At 41.5% G+C, this 24,555-nt stretch overlaps 1 protein-coding gene across 1 annotated transcript; it reads right to left on the bottom strand.

The window, feature by feature from the left end:
• Positions 1–1,638: 1,638 nt before the first annotated feature.
• ANXA7 (annexin A7) lies at positions 1,639–22,764 on the bottom strand. Its single transcript, XM_060769208.2, has 13 exons — positions 22,658–22,764; positions 13,717–13,771; positions 12,753–12,975; positions 10,559–10,654; positions 9,113–9,156; positions 8,367–8,469; positions 7,676–7,770; positions 6,471–6,584; positions 4,575–4,745; positions 3,884–4,054; positions 3,678–3,753; positions 2,643–2,755; positions 1,639–1,854 (listed from the first exon to the last, which is right to left on the bottom strand). Exons 2-13 carry the CDS (start codon positions 13,768–13,770, stop codon positions 1,732–1,734), a joined length of 1,383 nt encoding a protein of 460 aa, XP_060625191.2. The 5' UTR covers position 13,771; positions 22,658–22,764; the 3' UTR covers positions 1,639–1,731.
• Positions 22,765–24,555: the final 1,791 nt, after the last annotated feature.

The raw sequence follows: 24,555 nt of genomic DNA, 5'->3' as shown, positions 1-24,555 counted from the left end.
TTTGGTCTTTATCAGTCATTGGATGAGGGTCGCAGTGGTTTCAGTAAGTGAGTGAAGGTACTGCAAGTCCCATCATCCAAAGTCCATCCCCTTTCAAACTGCAGCAGGATGTAGAGTGGATCATGGGGGCTCTGTGTGCCAAGTGTGGTCTTGATTGGTCATTAGAAGAGGGTTGCAGCAATCTTTGGAAGGGAGTGGAGGTACTTGAAGTCCCATCATCCATGGTCTGTCCTCCTCCAAACTGCACCAGGATGTAGAGTGGGTCATTGAAGCTCCATGTGCCAAGTTTAGTCTTGATTAGTCATTGGCGAGGGTCTCAGTGGTCTCAGGAAGTGAGCAAAGGTACTTCAAGTCCCATCATCCATCTCCAAATTTTTCCAAACAACACCAGGACGTAACGTGGGTCATGAGAGGTCTATGTGCCAAGTTTGGTCTTGATCCGTCATTGGATGAGGTTTGCAGAGGTCTCAGAAAGTGAGTGAAGGTACTGGAAGTTCCATCATCCATGGTCCACCCTTCTCCAAAACTGCAGCAGGATGTAGAGTGGGTCATGGGGGCTCTGTGTGCCAACTTTGGTCTTGATTGGCCATTTAGATGAGTTTTGCAGCAGTCTTGGGGAGTGGAGGTACTTGAAGTCCCATCATCCATGGTCTGTCCTCCTCCAAACTGCACCAGGATGTTGAGTGGGTCATTGAAGCTCCATGTGCCAAGTGTAGTCTTGATTAGTCATTGGCGAGGGTCTCAGTGGTCTCAGGAAGTGAGTGAAGTGACTGCACGTCCCATCATCCATTGTCAAATTCTTCCACACCGCACCAGGATGTAGAGTGGGTCATGCTGGGTTCCTGTGTAAATTGTGATCCTGATCCATCATTGTTCGCAGTTGTAATGGTCTTAGGAAGGGAGTGCAGGTATTGCAAGTCCCATCGTCCATGGTGCACCCTCGTTCAAACTGCACCAGGATGTAGAGTGCGTCATGGAGACTCAGTGTGCCAAGTTTGGTCTTTATTGGTAATTGGATGAGCGTTGCAGTGGTCTCAGGAATTGCGCAAAAGTACTGCAAGTCCCATAATCCATGGTCTATCCCCAGCCAAACACACACCAGGACGTAAAGTGGGTCGTGAGAGGTCTGTGTGCCAAGTTTGGTCCTGATCAGTCATTGGATGAGGTTAACAGCGGTCTCAGAATGTGAGTGATGGTACTGCAAGTCCCATCATCCATGGTTCATACTCCTCCAAACTGCAGTAGGATGTAGAGTGGGTGATGGGGGCTCTGTGGCAAGTTTCGTCTGTATTGATAGTGTTCTGACCCAGCCCCCCCAGCCTTTCCTTTCCTCTCTTTGTCATCTCGGAATCTTGGATTTGAGGCTGGCCAATCAGAGACCATATGCAAATATCCTTCTCATGTCCCTGTTTCTGCCATGAACCCTCTTCTCCACCAGGGGCTTCTATTGAAGCTAGCCAATCAGAGACCATATGCAAATAGCACCACAGCAGCAGCCAATCAGAACGCTGGCACATATTCCTCCCTCTGTCCGATACAAACATTCTCTTTTATTATATATATAGATAAAGTACAAGATTTGCATTAAATTTAAGGCTATTATATGTGCAAAATAAAATCTCTTCAAATCAGCCAAAGCATACTTATTTGTATATTCTAGGATAACTTATATGCTGTGATATAGTTGGCTCTTTGCCTACCCAGCTACTTCTTCTGGTCCAAAGATGCTCTCTACTGGCCAACGATGGCCAAGAGCAAGCGTCTATAGTCTCCACTTGTGTCACTTGATATCATTGTGGCCAAAGTCTTCTGGAACATCTGAGTAAACAGCATTTTTATTTGCACAAGGTCAATCTGTAACAAAGGAAACACATTTATTATGTAGCGGATAATTGGAAACCGGGAAGGGAAGGGGAAAGGAGAAGGAGGCTAATTCTCTTTGCAAGATTTGGGTATGGCTTCAATCTCAACAGGGCAAATGCCTATATCTCACAAAAGCATGGGTTTTGGCAAAACGAGCTGCACTCGGGAGCTGCCTCATTTCATACTCGTTACTGAGGATGGGGAAAAAAAGACAAGACAGTGTTGGGCAGAAAAAAATAGCTCAGAGTGAGAGAAAGCCAAGAGATCGCAAACTGAGCTTGGGTTTAAAGTCAGTACCAATTATCTGCCTTTTTACCCAGACTTTGGTGATCTGGCAACCATTCCTTGAAGAGATTCTTCTTGTATTTTAACATGCCACTAGACTACTTGAGCAAAAATTGGCAGGCTGCCAAGCCAGCATTATTTCTGCAGAATGCAAAACGTATTCTGATGGAAATCTGACGGACTATGCATTAGGTGCATGCTGAATTGGCCAGAACTATTTTTTTTTTCAAAAAGAGACTGCATTATGCAGTCAAGTCCAACAAGTCCATTCTCCACTCTTTTAATTAAAGCCTTCCTGCCAGCCCTGTTCTCTCTCATCAGAGTCAAAAGTCTTAGAGAACAATTGGAAAGTGAAATAATGAATCAGTTACATGCCGTGGCAGTGAGCCGCCAGGCAACTTGAAGGCACCTGTTAGACCAGCTTGGAGATAGAGAGATGAATCAGTGCCTTTAATTAAGTACATCTTAAGTACAAGATAAACAACACTTCTTACCTCGCTGCGAGTGACTACAATTCTGACCAGTGTTGAATCATCCGTTCCCGCTCCTTTCATGGCATGATAAAGTCTCTCTGCAAAATAGGCTGGGCGATTCAAGGCACACTGCACTGCAAGGAAATAGATCTGCATTAATGTCCATGTTGATATCCATAGCTCACACCAGTTCTGATTCTAGTAGCAACTTTCCACCTTATGGTGATCCCAAAGCAAACCTATCACAGGTTTGTTTCTTGGTGAGATTTGTTCAGAGAGGGGTTGCCTTTGCTCTCCTCTGAGACTCGGAGAGTGACTTCACCCACTGTGTTTCTGTAGTTAAGCAGAGATTTGTACTCTTCCAGAGTCTTAGTACAACACTCAAACTGCTGCATCACACTGCTTTAATTCAAACTGCATTTTATCTCATCTTACTCACATTTGTGCTTTTTGTTCACATCATTGTCACACTATTAATTAAAATGGTTACATATGTGTCTTAATGTTAAGAAAAATGCATAGTTAAGCTAATTCTGTTTTGGAAAAAAATGTCTTAATCATGCAGTTGTCCTCTTATTTTGTAGGCTTCGTGCCACTTGTCTGGAATGAGGAAGGTTTCTGACCAAAGGTAAAGGTTTTCCCCTGACATGAAGTCCAGTTGTATCCGATTCTGGGGTGTGGTGCTCATCTCCATTTCTAAGCCAAAGAGCCGGCGTTGTCCATAGACACCTGCAAGGTCATGTGGCCAGCATGACTGCATGGAGCACTGTTACCTTCCCGCCAGAGCAGTACCTATTGATCTACTCACATTTGCATGTTTTCGAACTGCTAAGTTGGCACCTGGGGCTGACAGCGGAAGCTCACGCCTCTCTGCGGATTCGAACCTGCGACCTTTCGGTCAACAAGCTCAGCAGCTCAGTGCTTTAACCCACTGCACCACCGGGGGCTCCTGGTTTCTGACCACTTAACCAATTTTGTCAGGGATTCCTCCAGAACCTAATTATATGTAAGTGCTTGGCATGAAAACCGAAGAGTAAAATACGGGAAGTATCTTACAGATAGCCTTCAGGCCACGTTCAACATTTCCTGAGAATTCTCGTCCAATGCTACTCAGTAAATCACGATTGGCAACCTGCAAAGAAATGATAGGAAAACGTTTAATTTTTTTGTCAAATCCAGCCATGTCCTCTTCAGCCCACATTTATTTGATATATAAAAAATAACAATTCATCTAGTACTCCGTTTCCTATTCTTAAATCTACCTGAGAATAGGCTTCAACGGTGGCTTTCAGCTGGGGAAAGCTTCTAGATGCCAGGATCATATTGAAACAAGATTCATCTGTCCCCAGTTTTCCTTCACCTGCTTGGTAAAGCCTCTGAGCATCCTGTTGAGCTTTTTGGTAATCGACATTTGGATTCTCATCCCGATTGCCCTGCAAGAGAAGGGGGGGGGAGTATAAAATTACAACCATTATACACTATACTCACTTCCAACAAATTGCCTGAAATTACTGAGAGCCTAATGGGAACAATGTGTTCCATTAATGTACTTTGCATCATTTCTTAAAACAGATGTCTAATATCTTGCCAATCGCCATTATTCAAAACGATGCTTTGGGCACTGACCATGAAGGAGATTAAATCCCATTATTACCCACACCAGGCAAGGATCACATAATTTTAATACGAAGATTCAATTATTCCTTCAAGAAGCATCTTCCCTATTCCTCCAAGAGCTGGATCAGGAAAGTCATAGGCATAAAGGAGAAGAGACTGGCACAAAAATGTGAAATTCAGGCAAGAGGGACATACACAAAAGTGCCACTATAAAAGGGGAGGGGTTGCCGCTTCCAGTTAGTACAATACCCTGTGCATCATTCTTAGTCCATAGGAAAAAGACACCCACGAAGGCGATCTACTAAAGCAAGTAGCCCAAAAACATGTTCATCTTACCTGACACATAGATACAAGCAATCGTTCAAAGTGCCCTGATGTATCGGAACGAATATCCTGCTCAATGTCTCTTCCAAATTCAGTTTTGTAACACCTGACTATTTCTCGGATCTCCTGATTGGTCCTTGTGCAAAGAATCTCAATCAATACATTCTCCTGTGTTCCTGCACCCTGCAAAGGGGGAAACAAATGGTCACAATTCATGTGTGTAACTCCACAAAAGACAGCTGGGAAAACTTGCAGAAAATGGAATGGATCTGATGAAGCAGCAGCACCTTTGAAACCATCATTATCCAGACACAAGTAACACCTATTTCTGTTTATTTCCAACCAGTTTGAGAACAGAATCTAAAAAAATATGTTTTTTACAAGTCCGGGAGAGAGACTGTACATGAAAAATGAAATTTTGTCTGTACAAATACTGAAAACTCTTCCATAAAAACTGCAAACAACGCAAAAATTCTTTGTCACTTAATCACATCAATCTTCCTCAGTGAATAATAAGGCAAATATTATCAGGAACTGGTTCCCTTGTTTGTACTGCTCTGCTTATCATGGTGGGAGTGGTTACAAAGTCAAATCAAATATATTATGACGTACGAGTCAGCCTTCACACACCAAGCATGAATAGAAATAGAGGACTTACAGAAACGTGTGATTCCCCACTCAATTTGGAAAACTTTCTGATGTTGCTTTGTACGCGTCCCTTTAACCCAGGATGGGCTATTCAAATGTAACACAAGCATCTATTAAATAAAAATTAATTTTGCAAAGGGAATCCTTTCCCTCCAAAATCAATGGAAATCTACTGTATTTTAAAATCATGGTAAGTATTGCACCCAAAGACAAGATGAATGGTGTTTCAGGCATGGAGGAGTACAAGACTAACATTCCTTAGTTTGATAAGCAAAATATATTGATTTACTCGCAAGAAAAGACTTTTCTCATTTGGTTATTAGGTATGTCAAATGAGTATATTGGTAATATAAAAAGAGCAAGAACTTAAACAGGCATGCAGTCTATCAGACGTATGGCATAAAATCTTATTTATTTACTACACTTGTACCCTGCCCTTCTCACCCCAAAGGGGACTCAGGGCGGCCTTACAACAGGCAGTGATTTGATGCCATACACATATATATCCAGAAAATAAACATATTTGTTTATTTTCAGAACATATATGTGTATGGCATCAAATCACTGCCTGTTGTAAGGCCGCCCTGTTAAAACATCAATTATTAAAAACATCAATTCAATCTTAGCAGTTTTAAACTAAATCTGAATTCCTATAAGCAACTGTAACAATATACAGTGTTGATTATCTTCCCATTTATAATAACTCGTATATCACTTTTTCATGCATATGGAGTAAGCATAATTTATGGCCCTATGCGGGTGGGGAAACACCAATTAATTAGGAAATTATATCATTTTGTGTCTGAACCTTGAGGCTCTTGTAGTAAACAAATTAGATGCTGAAAACCAAAAGTCTTGCCACAAAAGACAAAATATAGAATTATTTATTTTCTCAGTGAATATTGATGATTGATTGCATTGCATTGATATTTTGTCTTTCTCTCAGAATGAGACCCAAGAGAGTATTGACTTCAACTGAGAAATACAAAGCCCTGTACTTAGGATGGCACTGTTAAAAACTGACTTCTCCAAAGTAAACCAAGAAACATCAGAAAAGCTACAAGAGTCCTACATTGTTTACACTCCAAACACAACTTTAATAGGGATTTACACCAATGCAGGATTTTCCTTAGTGAACAACTGAGCAGCTAGAATATTACTGACAATAAAACTGGAAAAGGCAACAAAATTTACTGTTACTCCCAATTACTTTAGTTCTACAGCATTTATTTGTGTCGTTTCTTTCAGTGAAAACAATACCTTCATGGCATGCCGTAAACTCCAGGCATCATAATAGGTACTTGGCATGAACAATGCAAGGATCAGCTCTTCCATATTTCCACTTAGTTCAGACTTCAGATCTTTAATTAAATCCTGTCCAATTACAAGGCAAAGGTCAGAAAAATACACACAAGCAACCAAGCACATATTGAAATAAATTGCCTACATGTCTGTTGCAATGCCTAGCAATCACATCTGCTTATTGGAGCCCTGGAAACATATTTTCAATATTGTTCTTCTGTGCCTTCAGGTTATGCCGGACTTATGGCAACCCTAAGGTGAGCCTATCATTGTGTTTCCCTAGCAAGATTTGTTGAAAGGGATTGTGTCTTTGCTGCCCTTTGAGGCAGAGAGAGTGTAATTTACATAAGGCCACCCAGTGGGTTTTCGTGGCTGTGCTGAGATTCAGACCTTGGTCTCCACAGTCACAATTCAGCACTCAAATCATTACACCACACTGCCTTAATTAATTGAAATATAAATAAGTGATGAGGATAGATCAATTTTAAAAGAAATTGCTTTCTGTTTTTGATAGCAGGACTCAAAATGCGCAAAAACAGGATTCCTTCTGAAGAACGGCTGTGCGTGCACCTGCGCCTTTCATGTTGCTATGTATCTATTACTGTTATTGCAGCTTGACAAGTATTGATCTGTTTGGTGAAAAAGTCAACTTAACCTCAATCAAAGTCTCATTTCTCAGCTCAAAATGAACAGTTCACAGCCGTACGATTGTACCAGCAAAGCACAGCAAGAGGCTTTGTTCGCTGCCAATGTCCTTGAAAACAGGTGCAGAATGGATCTGAGTTTTGACCATAAAAAATAAAAAGGTTCCCTGGATATGCATGCCAACTTCTATAAATCTTCAAGGGCCATACCAAACTGCATTGTGTTTAATAAGTTATTTAATTTTTGTTGCATTAAAGTGGGTGTGGGGGGCATTCAGAGGCGTGGCTTGTTTTTTCAAATACAAAACTGTTCCATAAATGTGCGCTGCATTTTATTCCAATGACACAATGCTACCATGCTGAAGATAAGCTGGCAAGCAAAACAAATGTCAAACTGAGGAGTCGTGTTACAGGTCTCACTTTGTTTGAACAGATCAACGCACAAGCCATTCACCCCTGAGCTCTTGCTGATTTGCCTCCCTTTTTGATGATGAAAAAAGAATCATCCATCGCACAAACCTTGCCATACATGGTCTTGAAAGCAGCCTTAATTTGTTGCCTCTGAGCATTAGAGCGGTTGGACACAACATCAATGATGGCCTGTTCATCAGTCCCTAGGAAGCAAGAAGACAAGTGTTGCCCAAACTGGAATAGGAAGATAAAAGCCTGTCACTTCTGGGCTCAAACACCTTTAAAAATAAATACTGTATAATCCAGGGTGTGTCCAATGTTGGCATGTGTAGGACACATTTTATAATAAAAATGCACAAAAGGTGTATGAGACATAAATGTTCACAATCTACTTCATTCCACAGATATATAAACCTCACTTATCTAGTTTCCAAAAAGACCCTCAACCTCTGAGCACGCCTGCAACAGATGTGGGTGAAATGTCACGAGAGAATGCTTCTGGAACGTGGCCATAAAGCCCGGGAAACTCACAGCAATCTAATCTACTTCTGGTTCAGAAGTAATATTTTTAAACATTGATCATGGCAGAAGGGTCCTTTAATCTATTTCAATGGCAAATTACTCCTTCTGGAAGCTTCAAGGGTCAAAAAAAAAAAGAAATGGTGGTCTGCAAAAATTGTGAGAAGACGTCAAGGAACCCCTCAAATAGAGGCTACACATCAAGCACACAAAAATGTAACTCCCAAGACTGTATTTAGCCCAATCCAGTGCCCTTCTCCCAAGCCAAAGCAGTCCTTACCAAAACCCTTCATAGCCTTGCGGAGAATCTCAGCATCTCTCCCTGCATCAAAGTTAGCAGCTGGTCTAATCGTGCCTTGCGTGGCTTGAATCATTGCTGCAGGCTGAGGACAAGGAATGCCTGTGTTACCATATTATTCGCCTTTATCAAATGCTTATTCAACACTAGTACTGAAATTTTGAATACAGTACTTGGGAGAAATGAGAAAAGACAAAACCATGGAGCCAATATATTGTAAAATCTACTGATGCTAAATCCACACAGATCTGCTAACATTTATTATGTTCTAGGTCAGGGGACCTCAAACTTTTTACACAGAGGGCCAGGTCACAGTCCCTCAAACTGTTGGAGGGCCAGACTATAATTTGAAAAAACATGAATGGATTCCTATGCACACTGAACATAGGGCAAAAAACCCCACTTTAAAAACAATACATTAATTAAAATGAAGAACAAATTTAACAAATATAAACTTATTAGTATTTCAATGAGAAGTGTGGGCCTGCTTTTGGCTGATGAGATAGGATTGTTGTTGTTGTTGTTGTTGTTGTTGTTGTTGTTGTTGTTGTGTGCTTTCAAGTCATTTCATACTGAGGTTTACCTTGAGCGAGGGGTGGGTAAATGACTGGAACTTAAGGCACTGTTGTAAAACTGGAACTTAAGGCACTGTTGCCAAAACAAATTGCATTTTGCGCTGAATGAAACAAACATTATTCACGTATATAATGAGAGCAGAAACAACATACCTGAGAAGGTGTGGGGCTATGTGTTTGTCCACCAGGATACCCAACTTAAGAGAAAGATAAAATTGAGGTAAGATTCTCACATGTGAACATGTTGCATTCATAGGAGAGCTGTGTAAAGAGGCCTGAAACATTCGTAGTGCCATAAGCATCCTTAAAATCATGCCACTTTATCTCCATTTCTGGACTCCTACTTCTTTCCCTCTCCTGCCGCCTGTTTACTAATTAGCAATAGTCTGAAGCTATCATTTCTGGTTCAGCCAGAGGCTGAAGATGAGGGGATGGTTCAGTCAGAGGTTGTGAGGAATGATGGCCTTTCCAGTGTGGGAAATGAAGAGATTTTGGAACATGACTGTCTGGGAGGATAGGTCTGTGTCTGGTCAGAAAGAAACTGCTTCAGAGCAGCGGGTAGATGGAGATGCTTGGGCTTCTGCAGATAGGGAAGATCTTCCCCCTGGTCGTTCCTTGGCAACAGAAGATAATGAGCTAGAAAGATATTTCCTCTGGGAAAACACCTGAGGTCTGTAGGAGTTTGAGACTCTATCTCCAGGAGGAGAGAGGCAGATTACAGAGGTCACAGAGACTCCGTGACAAATCCTTGAAACAGACCAGATGTCAAAGGCATGAATTCATGGCTTATGGATCTTAAATTAAAATGATATTTACTGAAATAGTTAGAGCAGGCAACGTTGCGTTACTGTGTACACCTTATATCTGGTTCCATGTTCAAGTCTGCCGAAGAGCTTTGGAAAAGTCTTGTGCTTGTGTTCATGGATTCGTGTTTTAGAAGAAGTTCCTGTATTCCTGGTTATGGAATTATGCTTATGTTTTGATTCCTGTTTTTTTTCATGTACCATGTCTCTTTTGAACAGAACGTTGATGTTTGGACTATTGCCTTTGAAAGCCTTTTTGGACATTGCTTTTTACATTGCCTTTCTATATTTACTTTCTTCAATAAACTGTTGAGTTAGTAACATTGGACTCCTGTGTGGTGTCCAATGGTGCAAAGTTGACTTCAGACCCGAGTGCAGCACTAAAGCTCCCAAAGTACCAAAAAAGATAGAAATCTGACTCTACACTATATATACCATAAGAAGCAACCTACAGAGTTTAGGAGCTCAAGAGGAGGTCACAGGTTTATGCGTGTTCACATCCTAATTTATCCCTTTTCTGCATCAATGTACTTACTCTTCTTCTTGGGATTTTAACCCTGGCAGAGTTAGTACCAAGTATTCCATGGCACCAATTAGGTGCCAGCCCGTTTTAAAAGCTAATCACTTGTCCATTTGTACATAATCAATATTTCATGTCTATTCAATAGAAGATAAAAACATATAAATGCACCAAAACTTAGTTGACTTAAAACATGTTTAATTTTAAATCCTTTTAAAACAAGCATCATTACAATTTGTTATTTTAATGGTATAAAATGAGAATATCAGATTATACCTGGCATTTGTGAAGGTGCACCCCCACCATACGTTTGAGATGGAGGCTGTGGGTAGCCAAAGCCAGAACCGTTTGAGGGTGCCCCAAACCCGGCCCCTAGAAAAATACAAAAAGGGGTTTTAAAGAGTACAATTCTAATACAATGTAAATATAAGCAAACATATTTTCAAATACAATTAACAAAAAAGTAAATATAACATAAACATGTTGGCACAATTTTACATTATACATTCAAATAGCTGCAAAATGTTCTGTAAAGTTCAGAGGATACAAAGCATTAAATATACAGAAGAATATCCTCATAAAATATCTAGCAACTCTTCCTTTTTTAGTAGTACTGATAGTAGTCGTTTATTAAAGCCTTGGCCATAGGTTATTTTCATACAAAAGAAATAAGTACAACATAAAAGTACTATCTTTATTCATTTATACACAATGCTATTTCATGTTCATTTTTCCTTGAGGTGTAGGGTTTCAGAATGTGAATGGAAAATGTAAAAACACTAATCCAAAATGCTGGATCAGCTTAATGAAAGCCAATGCCGTTCTAAATGCGTAACCTGTATGAAAACACAGACATTGTAAACAACACCCCGCCAGCTCTATTGTGTCCCAGAGTTTCTGGAACAAACCCCTGAGAAGCTTTGCTTTGTTCATTGACATAACCCACCCCTAAGGTTACCAGCGCCTACTGTGGCTAAACTATTGCTGTCCAGAACATCTGAAAAGGGGAAAGTGTAAGCTTTATCATAGTAGCTTGTATTGTGCATCAGGGACAGTTCCTAAGCATCTCCAGATATGACATTGTCTTTTTTCGTGAGAGTGAAGCTTTGTCCAAAACAGGCAAATTGTCTAGTTTCAAGAAAACTGTCATTGCACTAACATTCAATCAGCTTTTATTTGTCCACATCGAGCCCAGCACTGCATCCAGTCACAGGTCCAGAACTTCCATGGGTTCTCCTGATAGAGGTGTGGCAGAGTCAGCTGATGATTATATGCTTCACAACCCCCAATAACTGTTCCCAACAGCTTCATACAAATGGCTGAGGGTTGGGGGCAGAACTGCCATCCTCCCAACATACTTAGAGATTGCACACATAGACACCCCAAATCCAGTGGCTAGGCCCCATTTTCACCTCTAAAACAGGCACTTCCATTTTAAAACAAACTACTAATTTGTAAGCAAATTACAAACTGGGTACCAGACAAAGCACATTCTTGCCTTGCTTTATATCTGCCTTGCTTTATATCTGGCTGATATGTTGGACCATGCCTGGAAATAACCTGGTACAAAGAATCAGGACCAAATTATCTATAATTAGGTCCTTTCCTGCAATATGGTATTATTTATAGCAACATTGTATATGATGGCAGGTTAATGAGGACTATGTTGCTGTAAACATGTAAGCTATTTTAATAATTGCAGAGTGAGAAGGAAGGAAGACCATCACATAGTTGATGTTATGCCTTGTGCTTCAGTCCGTGATCTGTGGGCAATGAGACTTCAGGTTTTCAAGGGATGTAATTATTGCAGATGCTTTTGAGAGATGCAAAGTAAATTCTTACTTTCCTTTGGAATTTTAACCGTAACCAAAAAAGAACTTTCAACCTTTGCTTTTGCAATGAAAACTGGATTTCCATAACACTGCATTGTCTATTTTGGGTTGACATGGTGATGGCCATGTGGCAGGCACTAGAAAGGGCATAAATGCAGCAGGGGGAAAATGCAAGTTGCTCAACACTGATTGAGATGTTAAAATAGAATTTGAGACATGGTGAGAATTGTCACAGGGCTAAAAATGCTGTAATCAACTCTGGAAATAGCATCAAAAGGGGAAGATACTGTGATCAATTGAAAAAAAATGTCACTGGAAGAGTGAGGAAGCCCATGGCCACTTTGGTCCTTCTACGTATTGTTTTGACTCTAAAAACCCACAATTGTATCAAACCCAGTTATTTAGCCTCCTTCATACTGGACCTTATAAGCACCCAAAAGCATGACAATTGGAAGTTATACATTTAGGTTTTCCCTCTTGCCCTAAGTACCTTTGAACTTTCTGAATAGAATGGCATAAACACTGTAACAGTAAAGACCAAGGACACACATACTTTTTTGTTATTTTGCTTGAATTACATGAAGCAGGCATTCAGATAGAGAGTAGTCTTAACAGCAGAAAGCATTTAGGCAAGTTACCTCCAGGATATGCTGGCATCCCACCAGGCTGAGGAGCCCCAGGGTATCCACCAGGCGCAGGGGGATATCCTCCAGATGCAGGCGGGTATCCTGCCGTTGCGGGGAATCCTCCAGCCGGTGGGGCAGCGGGATAGGCACCACCACCCATCGGTGGGAAGCCTCCAGGCACAGCAGGGTAAGGATATTGACCAGCAGGAGGATAAGTGGAGTCTTGCCCTGTGGGCTGAACACATACAGACTGAGTTCTCACAACACACAGAAATGATAGATACATGCTATGCTGACCCTACATTGAGAAAGGAATTCACAAAAGCCTCAAAATGTATACTGAGCTTCTTGCTTCAGCTCCATCACCACCTTCTGGATTACTATTGATATTGATATTGTTGATGTTTTGATGATGATGTTTTTTGGTATTCTTAGATTGTTTTTAGATTGTGTCTTGTAATTTGCACCCTGTCCCTTCTATGTTGTACACTGCTGTGAGTCGCCCCCGGGCTGAGAACAGCGGTATATAAGCACAGTAAATAATAAATTAAAACACACACACATGCACAAAAACCCATAGAATGGACTGATTGAATAATCACTAAGAAAGCTTTAAAAAGTAGAGTAAGCTTGGTGTAGTGATTTGAACTATGACTCTGAAGATCAGGATTTGAATCCGTGCTTAGGCATGGAAACCCACTGGATGACCTTTGGGTAATTCACACTTTCTCAGCCCCAAAGGAAAGCAAGGCAAAAATCAGTGATAGGATTGCCTTAGGGAAGCCATACGTCAAAAATGATTTAAGGCGCTCTCACAACAAGAAAAACAGGATCCAAACAGCCACTGTTTTTAACTTGGTGCAGTAGGTCAAGCAAAAAGAGTGACTGCTCAAAGACATTCAGTGTCCTTCATGGCTCATGGAGGCTAAAACCATGATCTCCCAAGTCCTAGTCCAGCAATCTAATGAACACTTACCGGATAACCAGGGAAAGCAGGGTAGCCAGAGGGAGGATATCCTGGATATGACATTCTGCAAGAAAGAGAAATATACCTGAAAGTCTGAATGTTTATCCATTTTTTTCAAATTTCAGCTCCCAGATGGGGAGTAATTTTTGTTGCTCATCTATGGTTTTATCTATGCAATGACACAATGGGTAAATGTCGAAAGTTAGGGACTGCATTAGCCCAGCCCACCTCCCAAAACCTCTGGAGACTTTGGAGGATCTCAGCCTGCACTGCTACTCCCACCAAAAGCACCATTTTTGATCCCAAATGACATGGGGAATTGCCTCTGTGTTTTGGGGTTTCTTGAGCCATTTAACTACAGGATGTGAACAGTAAACACTTCTCGTTTCAAAAAGGCCTCAAGTGGCTTATGGGGAAACGTGATAGAAATGTCCCCCAGGCCTACTAGGGGGTATTTGGGGGAAGCAATTTATATTTGAGACAAACAAAAAAAAATAAGCCAAGAGGACAGCACTTTGCCAACCCTTGCTATCAAGGTGAAAATGCAAATTGAGGTAGACAGAGAACATGAGCAAGATTACCAACACCAGAAGCACTCCAAGTGGCCAGCTACTGGTCAAAGGACATTTAATCAACTACCAGGCTTGCAAACTTTGTGTTTTGTTAGTTTGTTAAAAAATGCAATGCAACTGTTTGGTCTGCTCCTGACACGATAAATAAATACCAATCACGTGAGTGGGAAGCATCTAAAATGTTACAACCTGTAACAAAGATGAAAACGGTATGAGGAATGACAGTGTATTCAAAGGAACTATTAAAAACAAGGGCAGGAAAACAGATTCCTGCAAAAAATCAAAATCTTGAGCCATACTCTGTAAATATCACAGTAAGTGGAGTAACTCTATTATAGTTACAGAGTTAGTTTTTTAAAAAATCACTCCCCAACGCACACACCTACACACACAATATGCCCATACACAGAGAAGTTAGAGACAGACCACTTCAAAGGAAAAGCTAATATCTGGGAAGAGGTCTGAAAAATTAACGAGATGGTCAAACTTCTAGATAACCTAGTGTGAAAGAACTGAACTTGCACTGGATACCCTTATGAAAAACTAGCCAGCTATGTTTCAGCTGCACATGAAATTATATTCACATGCTCTACAGTATCTTGAAAGGAAGACCACACCCTTCACAAGCCAGTTAGTTACATAACAGCAAGCCAGAGGAAAACAAGAGTCATCACAATATTTTACTAGAGCAAAGATTGAATGGGTTTTTTAGGAGAAGCACTGTAAAAGTAAACTGTTTAAGTTTTCCGTTGTTCATTTTGAATTTATTGTATTTCCTTACAACAAACCATTTATTTCCAACATCATGTATAGAATTAATGACACTTCAAATATATTTTCAGTGCCTATTAAGGGAAAGAAAAAAAAGTTTTTCAGTAGCTAGACTTTAATACTGTTTCAGCTGTTTTAGAGGAACAATTTAATGCAGGTATCAAAGTAACAGGAAGGCCCCAGTTATAGTCAGAGTTAACACATTTCAAGCAATGGGGCTACTCTAAATATGACTGCATTTCACATAAATCTCTGTAATGAGTCTGTATCGAATCATAGAGTTGGAAGAGACCTCGTGGGCCATCCAGCCAAGAAGCAGGAAAACTGCATTCAAAGCACCCCCAACAGATGGCCATCCAGCTTCGGTTTAAAAGCCTCCAAAAAAGGAGTCTCCACCACACTCCGGGGCAGAGAGTTCCTCTAATATGGGAATTGAAAAGCAAAGTCTTATGCTCCAGTGAGCTTTGTCACCCAGCCATAAAAACTGGGTGACAAACAAAACATGGGCTCTCCCAAAAAATCAACTTAATTTGAGACCCATCTATTTTCATCACACCAAGTGAGCTAGAGAATACTTCACAGAGCTTCATCTGCACCTAGGCTAGGAGTTCTTCAGGCCACATGAAAGCAAAGGCTCATACACAGCCATGGATTATTATTGCCTAGCAAACCAAGCCAAAATCTATAGCACCCAGCTATACCCCATTACCCTATGAAGATGACACTTGCCCAGCAGCAAACCTTTAAAATATCTTTAAAAAGAACCTCAAAACCTGGCTCTTCCATTACGCCTTTGGTGAATAGGTACTCAATCCCACAATATCCCTCATGTGCAATGTTCTGTCACTGGAGTATATATTCCCCCTTGTGGGAAAGCTTGATTCCACAACTCCCACCGTAATGAGCCCTCCTCCACAATCTGTTTCTCTTTTATCTCACCGAGCTTTTAACTAGTTTTAATTAGTTCTTCTTTTAACCATTACGTGTGGCCCGCCCATTGTCAGCGAGTTTGTGTTTATTGTAATTTTATATTGTTGTATATTCATATGTTCTTTGTAATTATGATGTTGGTTATTGTTTATTGTTTGCGTTTTCGGTTTGCATTCAGTTGTTCTTTATTATAATTGTTGTTTGGGCTTGGCCCCATGTAAGCCGCTCCGAGTCCTCGTAAAGATGATGATGATGATGATGATGATGATTATTATTATTATTATTATTATTAAACCTATGAGTATACTAGTTAACAATGAAGATTCTCACCCCTGACATGGTCTGTGACCTTCCTCTATTACTTTTGAGACTAATTATTACTTCAGCACCACATAGCACTACACAGGGCTCTCCTATTTCACATGCTGAAGTTTTGTGCATTAGCTGTTTATTCATTAACAGATACTCTGAGCACTCTGTCCATTCTGTAATGTTCTCCCTATCAAACCATGTAAAAACAAAACAAAAGTAAAGTTGATTCATAAAACTATTTCAAATCCACAGAGAATGATACCCTACATCTCCACCACCTAGAATTGAAAAACACTTCATTTTGTCTTCTATGAGATTACTTTCAGAAAATAAAATTCTATCATCTATATTCCAAATACCACATTTTTAAACCATCATAATAATGTATATATGGTCTGATTCAAGAATATTTGGGAAATCTGTAGAGCATTTTTGCTTTCCCAGCATTCTTGTCTTGACTTCAATTTATCTGATGCAATTACTTTAAAAGGACATAACCCTGGCAGTATGTGATGTGTCCATGGGCAACAGAATATCAGACAATGAGAAATGATGTCAGTGAGTGAACACGCTGAGAAGGTAAGATGGTGCCATGAATGGCAAAATGCCAGGCTACATTAAATTAAAAGCAAAAAAAGAGTAGCAGTCTGAATTGTAAAGAAAATGTTTAACCTTATTATAAGAAAATGAAATAAACTGTTTGTTTTTTAAGGCAGCCATAGGGATTACTGGATTAGAGCAGTGATGTCACAAGAATTGTGAAATTTCCCTGATCAAAATCACACAAGCTTTAAGTTGCTGTTACTCCTGTTTGGTAAGACAAGTAAATACAATATAGATATTTGCATTTTCTTCCAGATGTAGAGCCAAGAACAAGGCAGGTGGGAAAAGAAGAAACAGAAGGGAAGAAAGGAAGGATAAATAAGTCTCTCTCACACACACCAATTCAGCATCCTCTGAGAACTAGTTAGGCCCTAAAAAGGAGGAAAGGAGGGGGTGGAAAAAAGAAAGGTGGCAACGCTACTGGTTTTTATTTTAGCATGATCTTTTTGTGGGTATATAAACCCATTTCTTCAGATGCAGTACTGGGCAGACTGGACCTGTTTCCTTTGATCTGGACCTTTTTGTGTTCTAATATGGGACAATCTGAAGAACCATACAAAGGCGCAGGTTCACCCAATAAGAATACAGAATATAACTAGAAGATCAGGAAACAGATGAAGAAAAGAAGCTAGAAGGTATGAAAAGAGAAAAGGAATGTGGGAAAACAGAATGTGTCATTCATTTTTAGGAACGTGTTGATCTTTTCAAAAAGACAAAGATGCAGAAACAAAAGTGGGCTACAAAATAAAGTGTACAATGAAATGAATTGTTAAGAGGGCGTAAAGTGCAGAACCATTTCTTTAGAGTATGGATAGATGAAGATTTCTTGAAAAATATTTATCTTATAAATTTATTTCAATAAGCAGAGAATACTGTATACAATGATGGTTTAAGAATCAATACTTACAATACTGTTTAAGAATCAATGGACTTGGTTCTTACTCTACTTCTCCTAACTTGTGTTTCCTTCATCTTCCAGTACAAATAAGGCATTATTACGTCACTTAATCATTGGAGAGGATTTTGAGAGATATGAAGCTTTGAAATGTCTTTCTCCAACCGACTCATTCCAACCAGTTTATGGACATAATTTAGTCACATGAGATAGTTAAAACACAGAGGCCATTACAGTTTGATAGACTTTCAACTACATTGATAGGTTAAAGCTAAATATAAAGGTTTCCCCTGATATTAAGTTCAGTTTGTCCGACTCTGGGGGTTGGTGCTCATCTCCATTTCTAAGCCAAAGAGCTGGCACTGTCTGTAGATACCTCCAACATCATGTGGCCAGCATGATGAATGGAATGCCGTTACCTTCCTGCAGAAGCGGTACCTACTGATCTATTCACATTTGCATGTTTTCAAACTACTAGGTTAGCAGAAGCTGGGCCTAACAGCGGGAGCTCACCCCGCTCCCTGGATTCAAACCACCAACCTTTCAGTCAGCAAGTTCAGCAGCTCAGCGGTTTAAGATGCTGGGCCAACAGTGATAATTGATAGGTTACCACTGTTCTATTAAACATGGGAGGAGGTACAAATACTGATATCCATGCACAGCATTGTGTTCCTTTGGGTTATTCTAAACAGAAAACCTGGTGTTACCCTTCCCTGCATACCCAAACAATGGAGTTATCTTAATGATCACATGAATTTCCTTCACAGTTTCCTATATGGAAGTGACGATGAAATCCACAGTGTATTACATTATTTTCAAGATTGTGTGACTGTGATTTTTAAAAACATAGAACACTACTGAGCAGCAATTATTTTTTATTGCAGTTTGTTTTTAGCTGGGAAAAATGCTATGTTCCCACTTATGTATATATATATCTCAATGGCCTTCTTCAAGGGCTACCTAAATACACTTGAGTATGTAGAGTCATATCTCCCTTTTTCTGTCAATAAATTAGGCACTTTTCACTATCTTCCTTTATAACTGTTAAAGGTAAAGGTATAACTGTTACCATCAGATTATTTACATTAAGCCCTTTAGGCACTTAAACATTGCCCATTTAGAGGGCAGGGCAATCCCTATCAGCATTCCCTAAACCGGTATTATTCCTCACATGTCTTAGGCAACATCTTATATTATCTCAAGGCATGACAGAACTAGTAGTACACAATTCCTGGAAAATGACATTGTGTTTGGAAAGGGCGTGGAGATACATCTAAATTGGAGTGAGAAATGTACAGCGCTTCTGATGTTGAACTGCAATGTCCAACACTCCCAATCCTACTAGTCAGGGCTGCAATGAGTTCTAGCTTGACAACATCTGAAAGCTGTACAACTCCAAAATGGAATTAACCAGCAGTTGGAATTCTATCTTTTGAAGATAACTGGTTACTTTATCCCTTACGCCTATCAAACAGCAAGTAACTACTTGTTAGCATTAATGCAGTCCAGAAAAATAATATATCAAATTATCAGTTACTAGTAAGTGACCATTACTGATTTTACTGTGCCATTTAAAATACAGCAAATACTCTCTTGGTCCATCAGTGGTCAATTAAGAGATTGCAAAGTCTGGGGAAAATGTGAAACATTACAAAGCAATCCTACTGAGCCGCAGCATGAGGCAGCGACTGGCGTGGCCCTTTCTCCTCCCCAGAATGAGCCAACAGACACACCTAGCAACAGGCAGGAACCCATTCCCACCTCACTGAAAAGCAGGGGATTATAGCCACGACTGTTCCAGGCACAAAATGGCACTGTTCAAAATTGTTACTTGGCTGGAGGGACTGGAAACCAGAGAGCTTGTAGAAAACGCCAGTTACAGGCAATTCCCAAGTTGCATACATCCAGCTTACATACAATTCATAGTTAAAAACAGAGATAAGACAACAGGAAGTGAGAGAAATCTACCCCTCAGAAGGAAAATTCACTCCTGAGTTTTCATGGGGGAAAAGGTGTCTCCACTGAAGCTTTATCACCAATCCTTGTTTCCACAACAAGCTCAATTTTTCAAAATCCAATTATCACAGAGACAGAAAGTGAGGTGAAATCTTCTCAACAGGGGCACAAACAGCAAAACAAGCACCACAGGGTTCCCCTGCCATCCTAAACTTGTGTGTGTGTCAGGAGTTATACTTAAAATGTAAGTGTTCTGAATTACGTACAAATTCAACTTAAGAATAAACGTACATAATCTATCTTTTCATAATTCAGGGACTTCCTAGATCTGAAACTGATTGATACACTTCAAGCAGAGGGTGAGCTAATGGTCTGAAGACCAAAGTGAAATCCCATATACGTGCCAGTAGCCTTCTTTCCTTCAACATCATTTAAGAATCAGCATCTCATATCAAATTAAGCATTTGAAAAGCCTGTTAAATGCCACAGCTGTGGCATTTAATACATTTGTGCAGTTGTTATATATCAAACTGCATAAGTAATAGGTGAACAATCATGTGTTTGAAGAAAAACTCAAAGACATCAAAGAGATATTTAAATTTCAGACCAAATTAATTACCATCACTGCACATGTGTGTGTATAGGGTGTGCATGCCTTCAAGTCACTTGTCAACTGATGGCCACCTCATGAATTAATTCTGTACCAAGGAAAGCTTTGACAATTCCTATCTAAGTATGACACAAATTGATTATAGAGAATGACAAATCTATGTTCCCAGTTGATCCATGCAATTGCTGTATTCACACTTAACATGTTTAAACATGTGCCTGAAATGTATCGAGAAGCACTGGAGGAGGGATCAGTCTATTCCCACAAGTACCTTAGTGTCTTATTTACATGTGTTTACATTTTCACTTTTATGTACAGATATTTTTAATCTTCATGAACATTTTCATATCAAGATATATTAAAACTACTTTTATTTCTTACAGGGCTATCCCACATTTTCTCCAATGAGCTCAAGGCTGCATATCTGACAGTCCATAACAATTCTGGGAGGTATTCCAGGATTGCACAAGCTCCAACTCAAGGTCACTTGTGAGCTTCCTAGGGCCCTTCTAAACAGGCCCCATATCCCAGGAGGTGATACCAGGTTTTCTGTTTATCCCTGATTATCTGGCAATGCGGATATCTAATCCAGTTTATAATCATATAATCCAGTTTAAAGCAGAAAATCTGGAATCAGATCCTGGGATATAGGACCTGTCAGGAAGGGCCTCTACACGTAATTCTCTATTTTCTCTTAGAATTTTCTAGTATACTTCTAGTACATTTTGGAGGTTGCAACTAGGGATTTACAAATGTGAAGTACAGTATCTGAAATGAAAGTATATGCTTAACTGATTTCATACTTGTGGAGCTTGTTTCCCAAAGGTTCCAAATCCATAAGAACTAATTTTACAGAAATCAAGAAAAAACATGCTGAAGGTATGCATTCGTTTGTTATAAAATGATGTTTCCCAAGCCCTGTACCAAAGTGATTTGATACATATTAATCATTTTGATCATATTCTACTCCTAGAGAACAATATGCTGCCACCTATAACTCATTTTTCAATTCTGTTTGGATTTGGGTACCTTGTGGAAACAAAATTCACAACTAAATATATAAAAAGTAAAGGTTTTCCCTTGACATTAAATTTAGTTGTGTCCGACTCTGGGGGTTGGTGCTCATCTCCATTTCTAAGCCAAAGCACCAGCGTTGTCCATAGACACCTCCAAGGTCATGTGGCCAGCATGACTGCATGGAATGGTTACCTTCCCACCAAAGCGGTACCTATTGATCTACTCACGCTTGCATGTTTTTGAACTGATAAGTTGGCAGAAGCTGGGCCTAACAGCAGGAGCCCACACCGCTCCTCAGATTCGAACTGCTAACCTTTTAGTCAGTAAGTTCAGCAGCTCAGCAGTTTAATCTGCTGCGCCACCGAGGGCTCCACCTAAATATATAAAAGGTAAAAGTAAAGGTTTTCCCCTGACATTAAGTCCAGTCGTGTCCAACTCTGGATGGTGGTGCTCATCTCAATTTCTAAGCCGAAGAGCCGGCATTGTCCGTAGACACCTCCAAGGTCATGTGGCCAGCATGACTGCATGGAGAGCCGTTATAAATACATACACATATATAGTACTTTAAATTATACTGGATGTGGTACTCCACACTGAAGCCAAGGCCGCGCTGTTGTTTAAGTCAGTTTAAAATCTCCTCAGAGGGAACACTGTGCTCCTCCAACATGTCCCTCCTAATGAGTTTCCTTCTTAACCAAAGTGTTAATTAACCTAGCATCCAATGTGAGTGGAGGGAGGGCCAATGCTGTTCCCGGGCCCTTCCTCCTCCACACAGCGGGCCCTTGGCGCTTCCTGCCCTGACCTCGCACCCCGCTTCAGCTCGAGTCCAGGGAGGGACCCGGAAGACCTCTGCTCCGCTTGGAACCCTGTATGTAGACCAGGGAAGAAGGGAGCGGGAACGCGCAGGCGCAGAAGTAGACCCTGGAGGGGGCGCGAGCAAGCGACGTCCTGGCCAAAAGAGGCGGGTCTGGGACCCTCCTCAGAGCCCCTCCTCCTTTGAGGAAACTTTGCTCGGCTTCAGGATAGTGGCGCGAGGCTGCTTTTGCGGGGGAGGGGGGAATGAGGAGGAGGAAGGGCGCGCGAACGACAGAGAGAGAGAGAGAGAGAGCGACTCAACAGCCCCAACTGCTTCCCTTTTTTTGGTTCCCAAGGCTTCCCCCGGGGTACCTTGGCGGCGCTCAACCAATCAGCGGCCCAGGAGGGAGAGGAAAGGGGAGGGGGCTCCCTCCTGAGGCGCTCCCCCCCCCCCTTCTCACCTCGGACGCAGCTCCCTCCCTCCCTCACCTGAAACCTCGGGAGTCCCCTCCGGCCACCAGGACGCAGCAAAATGGAGGAGGAGGAGGCGCCGCCCGAGTGAGTGAGGCGCGGCTGGAGGAGAAACCCGCCCCGCCCCTTCCCCGGGGTCCAGCCCGCCTCCCCCCTCTCTCCCTCCCCTGTGCTTTAGGAGAACGGAAGCGGGGGAGAGCAAGGCCCCATCCCAGTCAGTTAGAAACTACTGCGGAATACCAAGGGTCTGGAAAGAGCAGCCCACAGCCCCGGCCTTTCCAAGTGCTGTATTGCGGCAGTACCGCTTCAACACAACTGTGAGAAAGGCGACCAATGAAGGGAAGGCACGCAGCGCCCTGAACTGCCCTAGCAGAGACTAAGGGCCTCAGAGCCACATCAGTTGGCCCACTGATTCACCTTCCATGAAGTCAATGGGCCCGTTGAAGGCGAATGACGCTCAGCCTTCTGTGTTCTCAGGAGGGAGTTTGTCATCTGGAATCAGCCACTAATTTTTCGTCTGCCGCTTTTGGACTCTTGCTTGCTGAGGTGTTCCTGCAAGTATCTTTTTAGATCTTAGGAAGCTGTTTCTTGATTTAAAGTGTTGGCATGCTGGGCTTGACGAATCCAAGGCTGGGTTATTGTATGATAGCTGGGTCCGGAAGCTCTGAGCGTTACAGTGATGCCGGATTGCTCTTTTGGGAGTGCTGTTTGTGCAAGAGAGACTTAGCTAATGTAAGCCAGGCCAAAGACAGATTATTATTATTTTTGGTTGTGTCAGGAGCGACTTGAGAAACTGCAAGTCGCTTCTGGTGTGAGAGAATTGGCCGTCTGCAAAGATGTTGCCCAGGGGACACCCGGGTGATTTGATGTTTTTATCATCCTTATGGGAAGCTTCTCTCATGTCCCCGTATGAGGAGCTGGAGCTGATAGAAGGAGCTCATCCGCCTCTCCCCAGATTTGAACTTGCGACCTGTCGGTCTTCAGTTCTGCCAGCACAGGGGTTTGACACACTGCGCCACCAGGGGAGCCCCGGTGACAGATAATATAGACAGAATGTAAAAGTTCTTTAATGGTGAAACCCTAACCCTGAACCGTACAGTAACCCTAAGCCTAACCCCTAACCTTAAACCAGGCAGGCTCAAACCCAGAACCTCAATCAATGGCTGATACCAAATGAGAGACTCCCCCCTGGGCACACAGAAAACTGGGCGACTTGGAAGGCGCTTAACAGACTGCGCTGTGGCACCACGAGATGCAGAGCCAACCTTAAGAAATGGGGCTACAAAGTGGAATCCACACCATGCGAGTGTGGAGAAGAGCAAACCACTGACTACCTGCTGCAATGCAACCTGAGTCCTGCTACATGCACAAAGGAGGACCTCCTTGCGGCAACACCAGAGGCACTCCAAGTGGCCAGATACTGGTCAAAGGACATTTAATCAACTACCAACCTTGCAAACTTTGTGTTTTGTCTGTTTTGTTAAAAATGTAATACAAATGTATGGTTGCTCCTGACACGATAAATAAACCCTAAACCATACCCTAACCATAACCCCAATCCTTAGCCTAACCATAGCCCCTAACCCAAACCCTAAACCTTGCCCTAACCCTTACCCTAAGTATCCCCTCCTTTCTATCCTTCCTTCACTCTCCCTGCTCTCACTCTGCCCCTTCTCTTCTCTTATTCACAGCCACCTTTGCAGCATCTCCGTAACCCTCGGAGCTTCTGGTATCACCCTAGGCTGGAGTTACAATTGCTGGAAGAAACATTAACAACCTTAGATTTGCAGATGACACAACTTCGATGGCTGAAAGTGAGGAGCTGAGGAGCCTTCTAACCAAGGTGAAAGAAAAAAGTGCAAAAACTGGGTCGCAATTAAACATTTAAAAAACCAAGATTATGGCAACCAGAATAA

Source organism: Anolis sagrei, chromosome 3 (assembly GCF_037176765.1).
Source record: "Anolis sagrei isolate rAnoSag1 chromosome 3, rAnoSag1.mat, whole genome shotgun sequence".
In the NCBI taxonomy this organism is placed as follows: domain Eukaryota; kingdom Metazoa; phylum Chordata; class Lepidosauria; order Squamata; family Dactyloidae; genus Anolis; species Anolis sagrei.
Note: the sequence above shows the minus strand (reverse complement) of the source record. Positions and strands in the feature narration are given on the sequence as shown.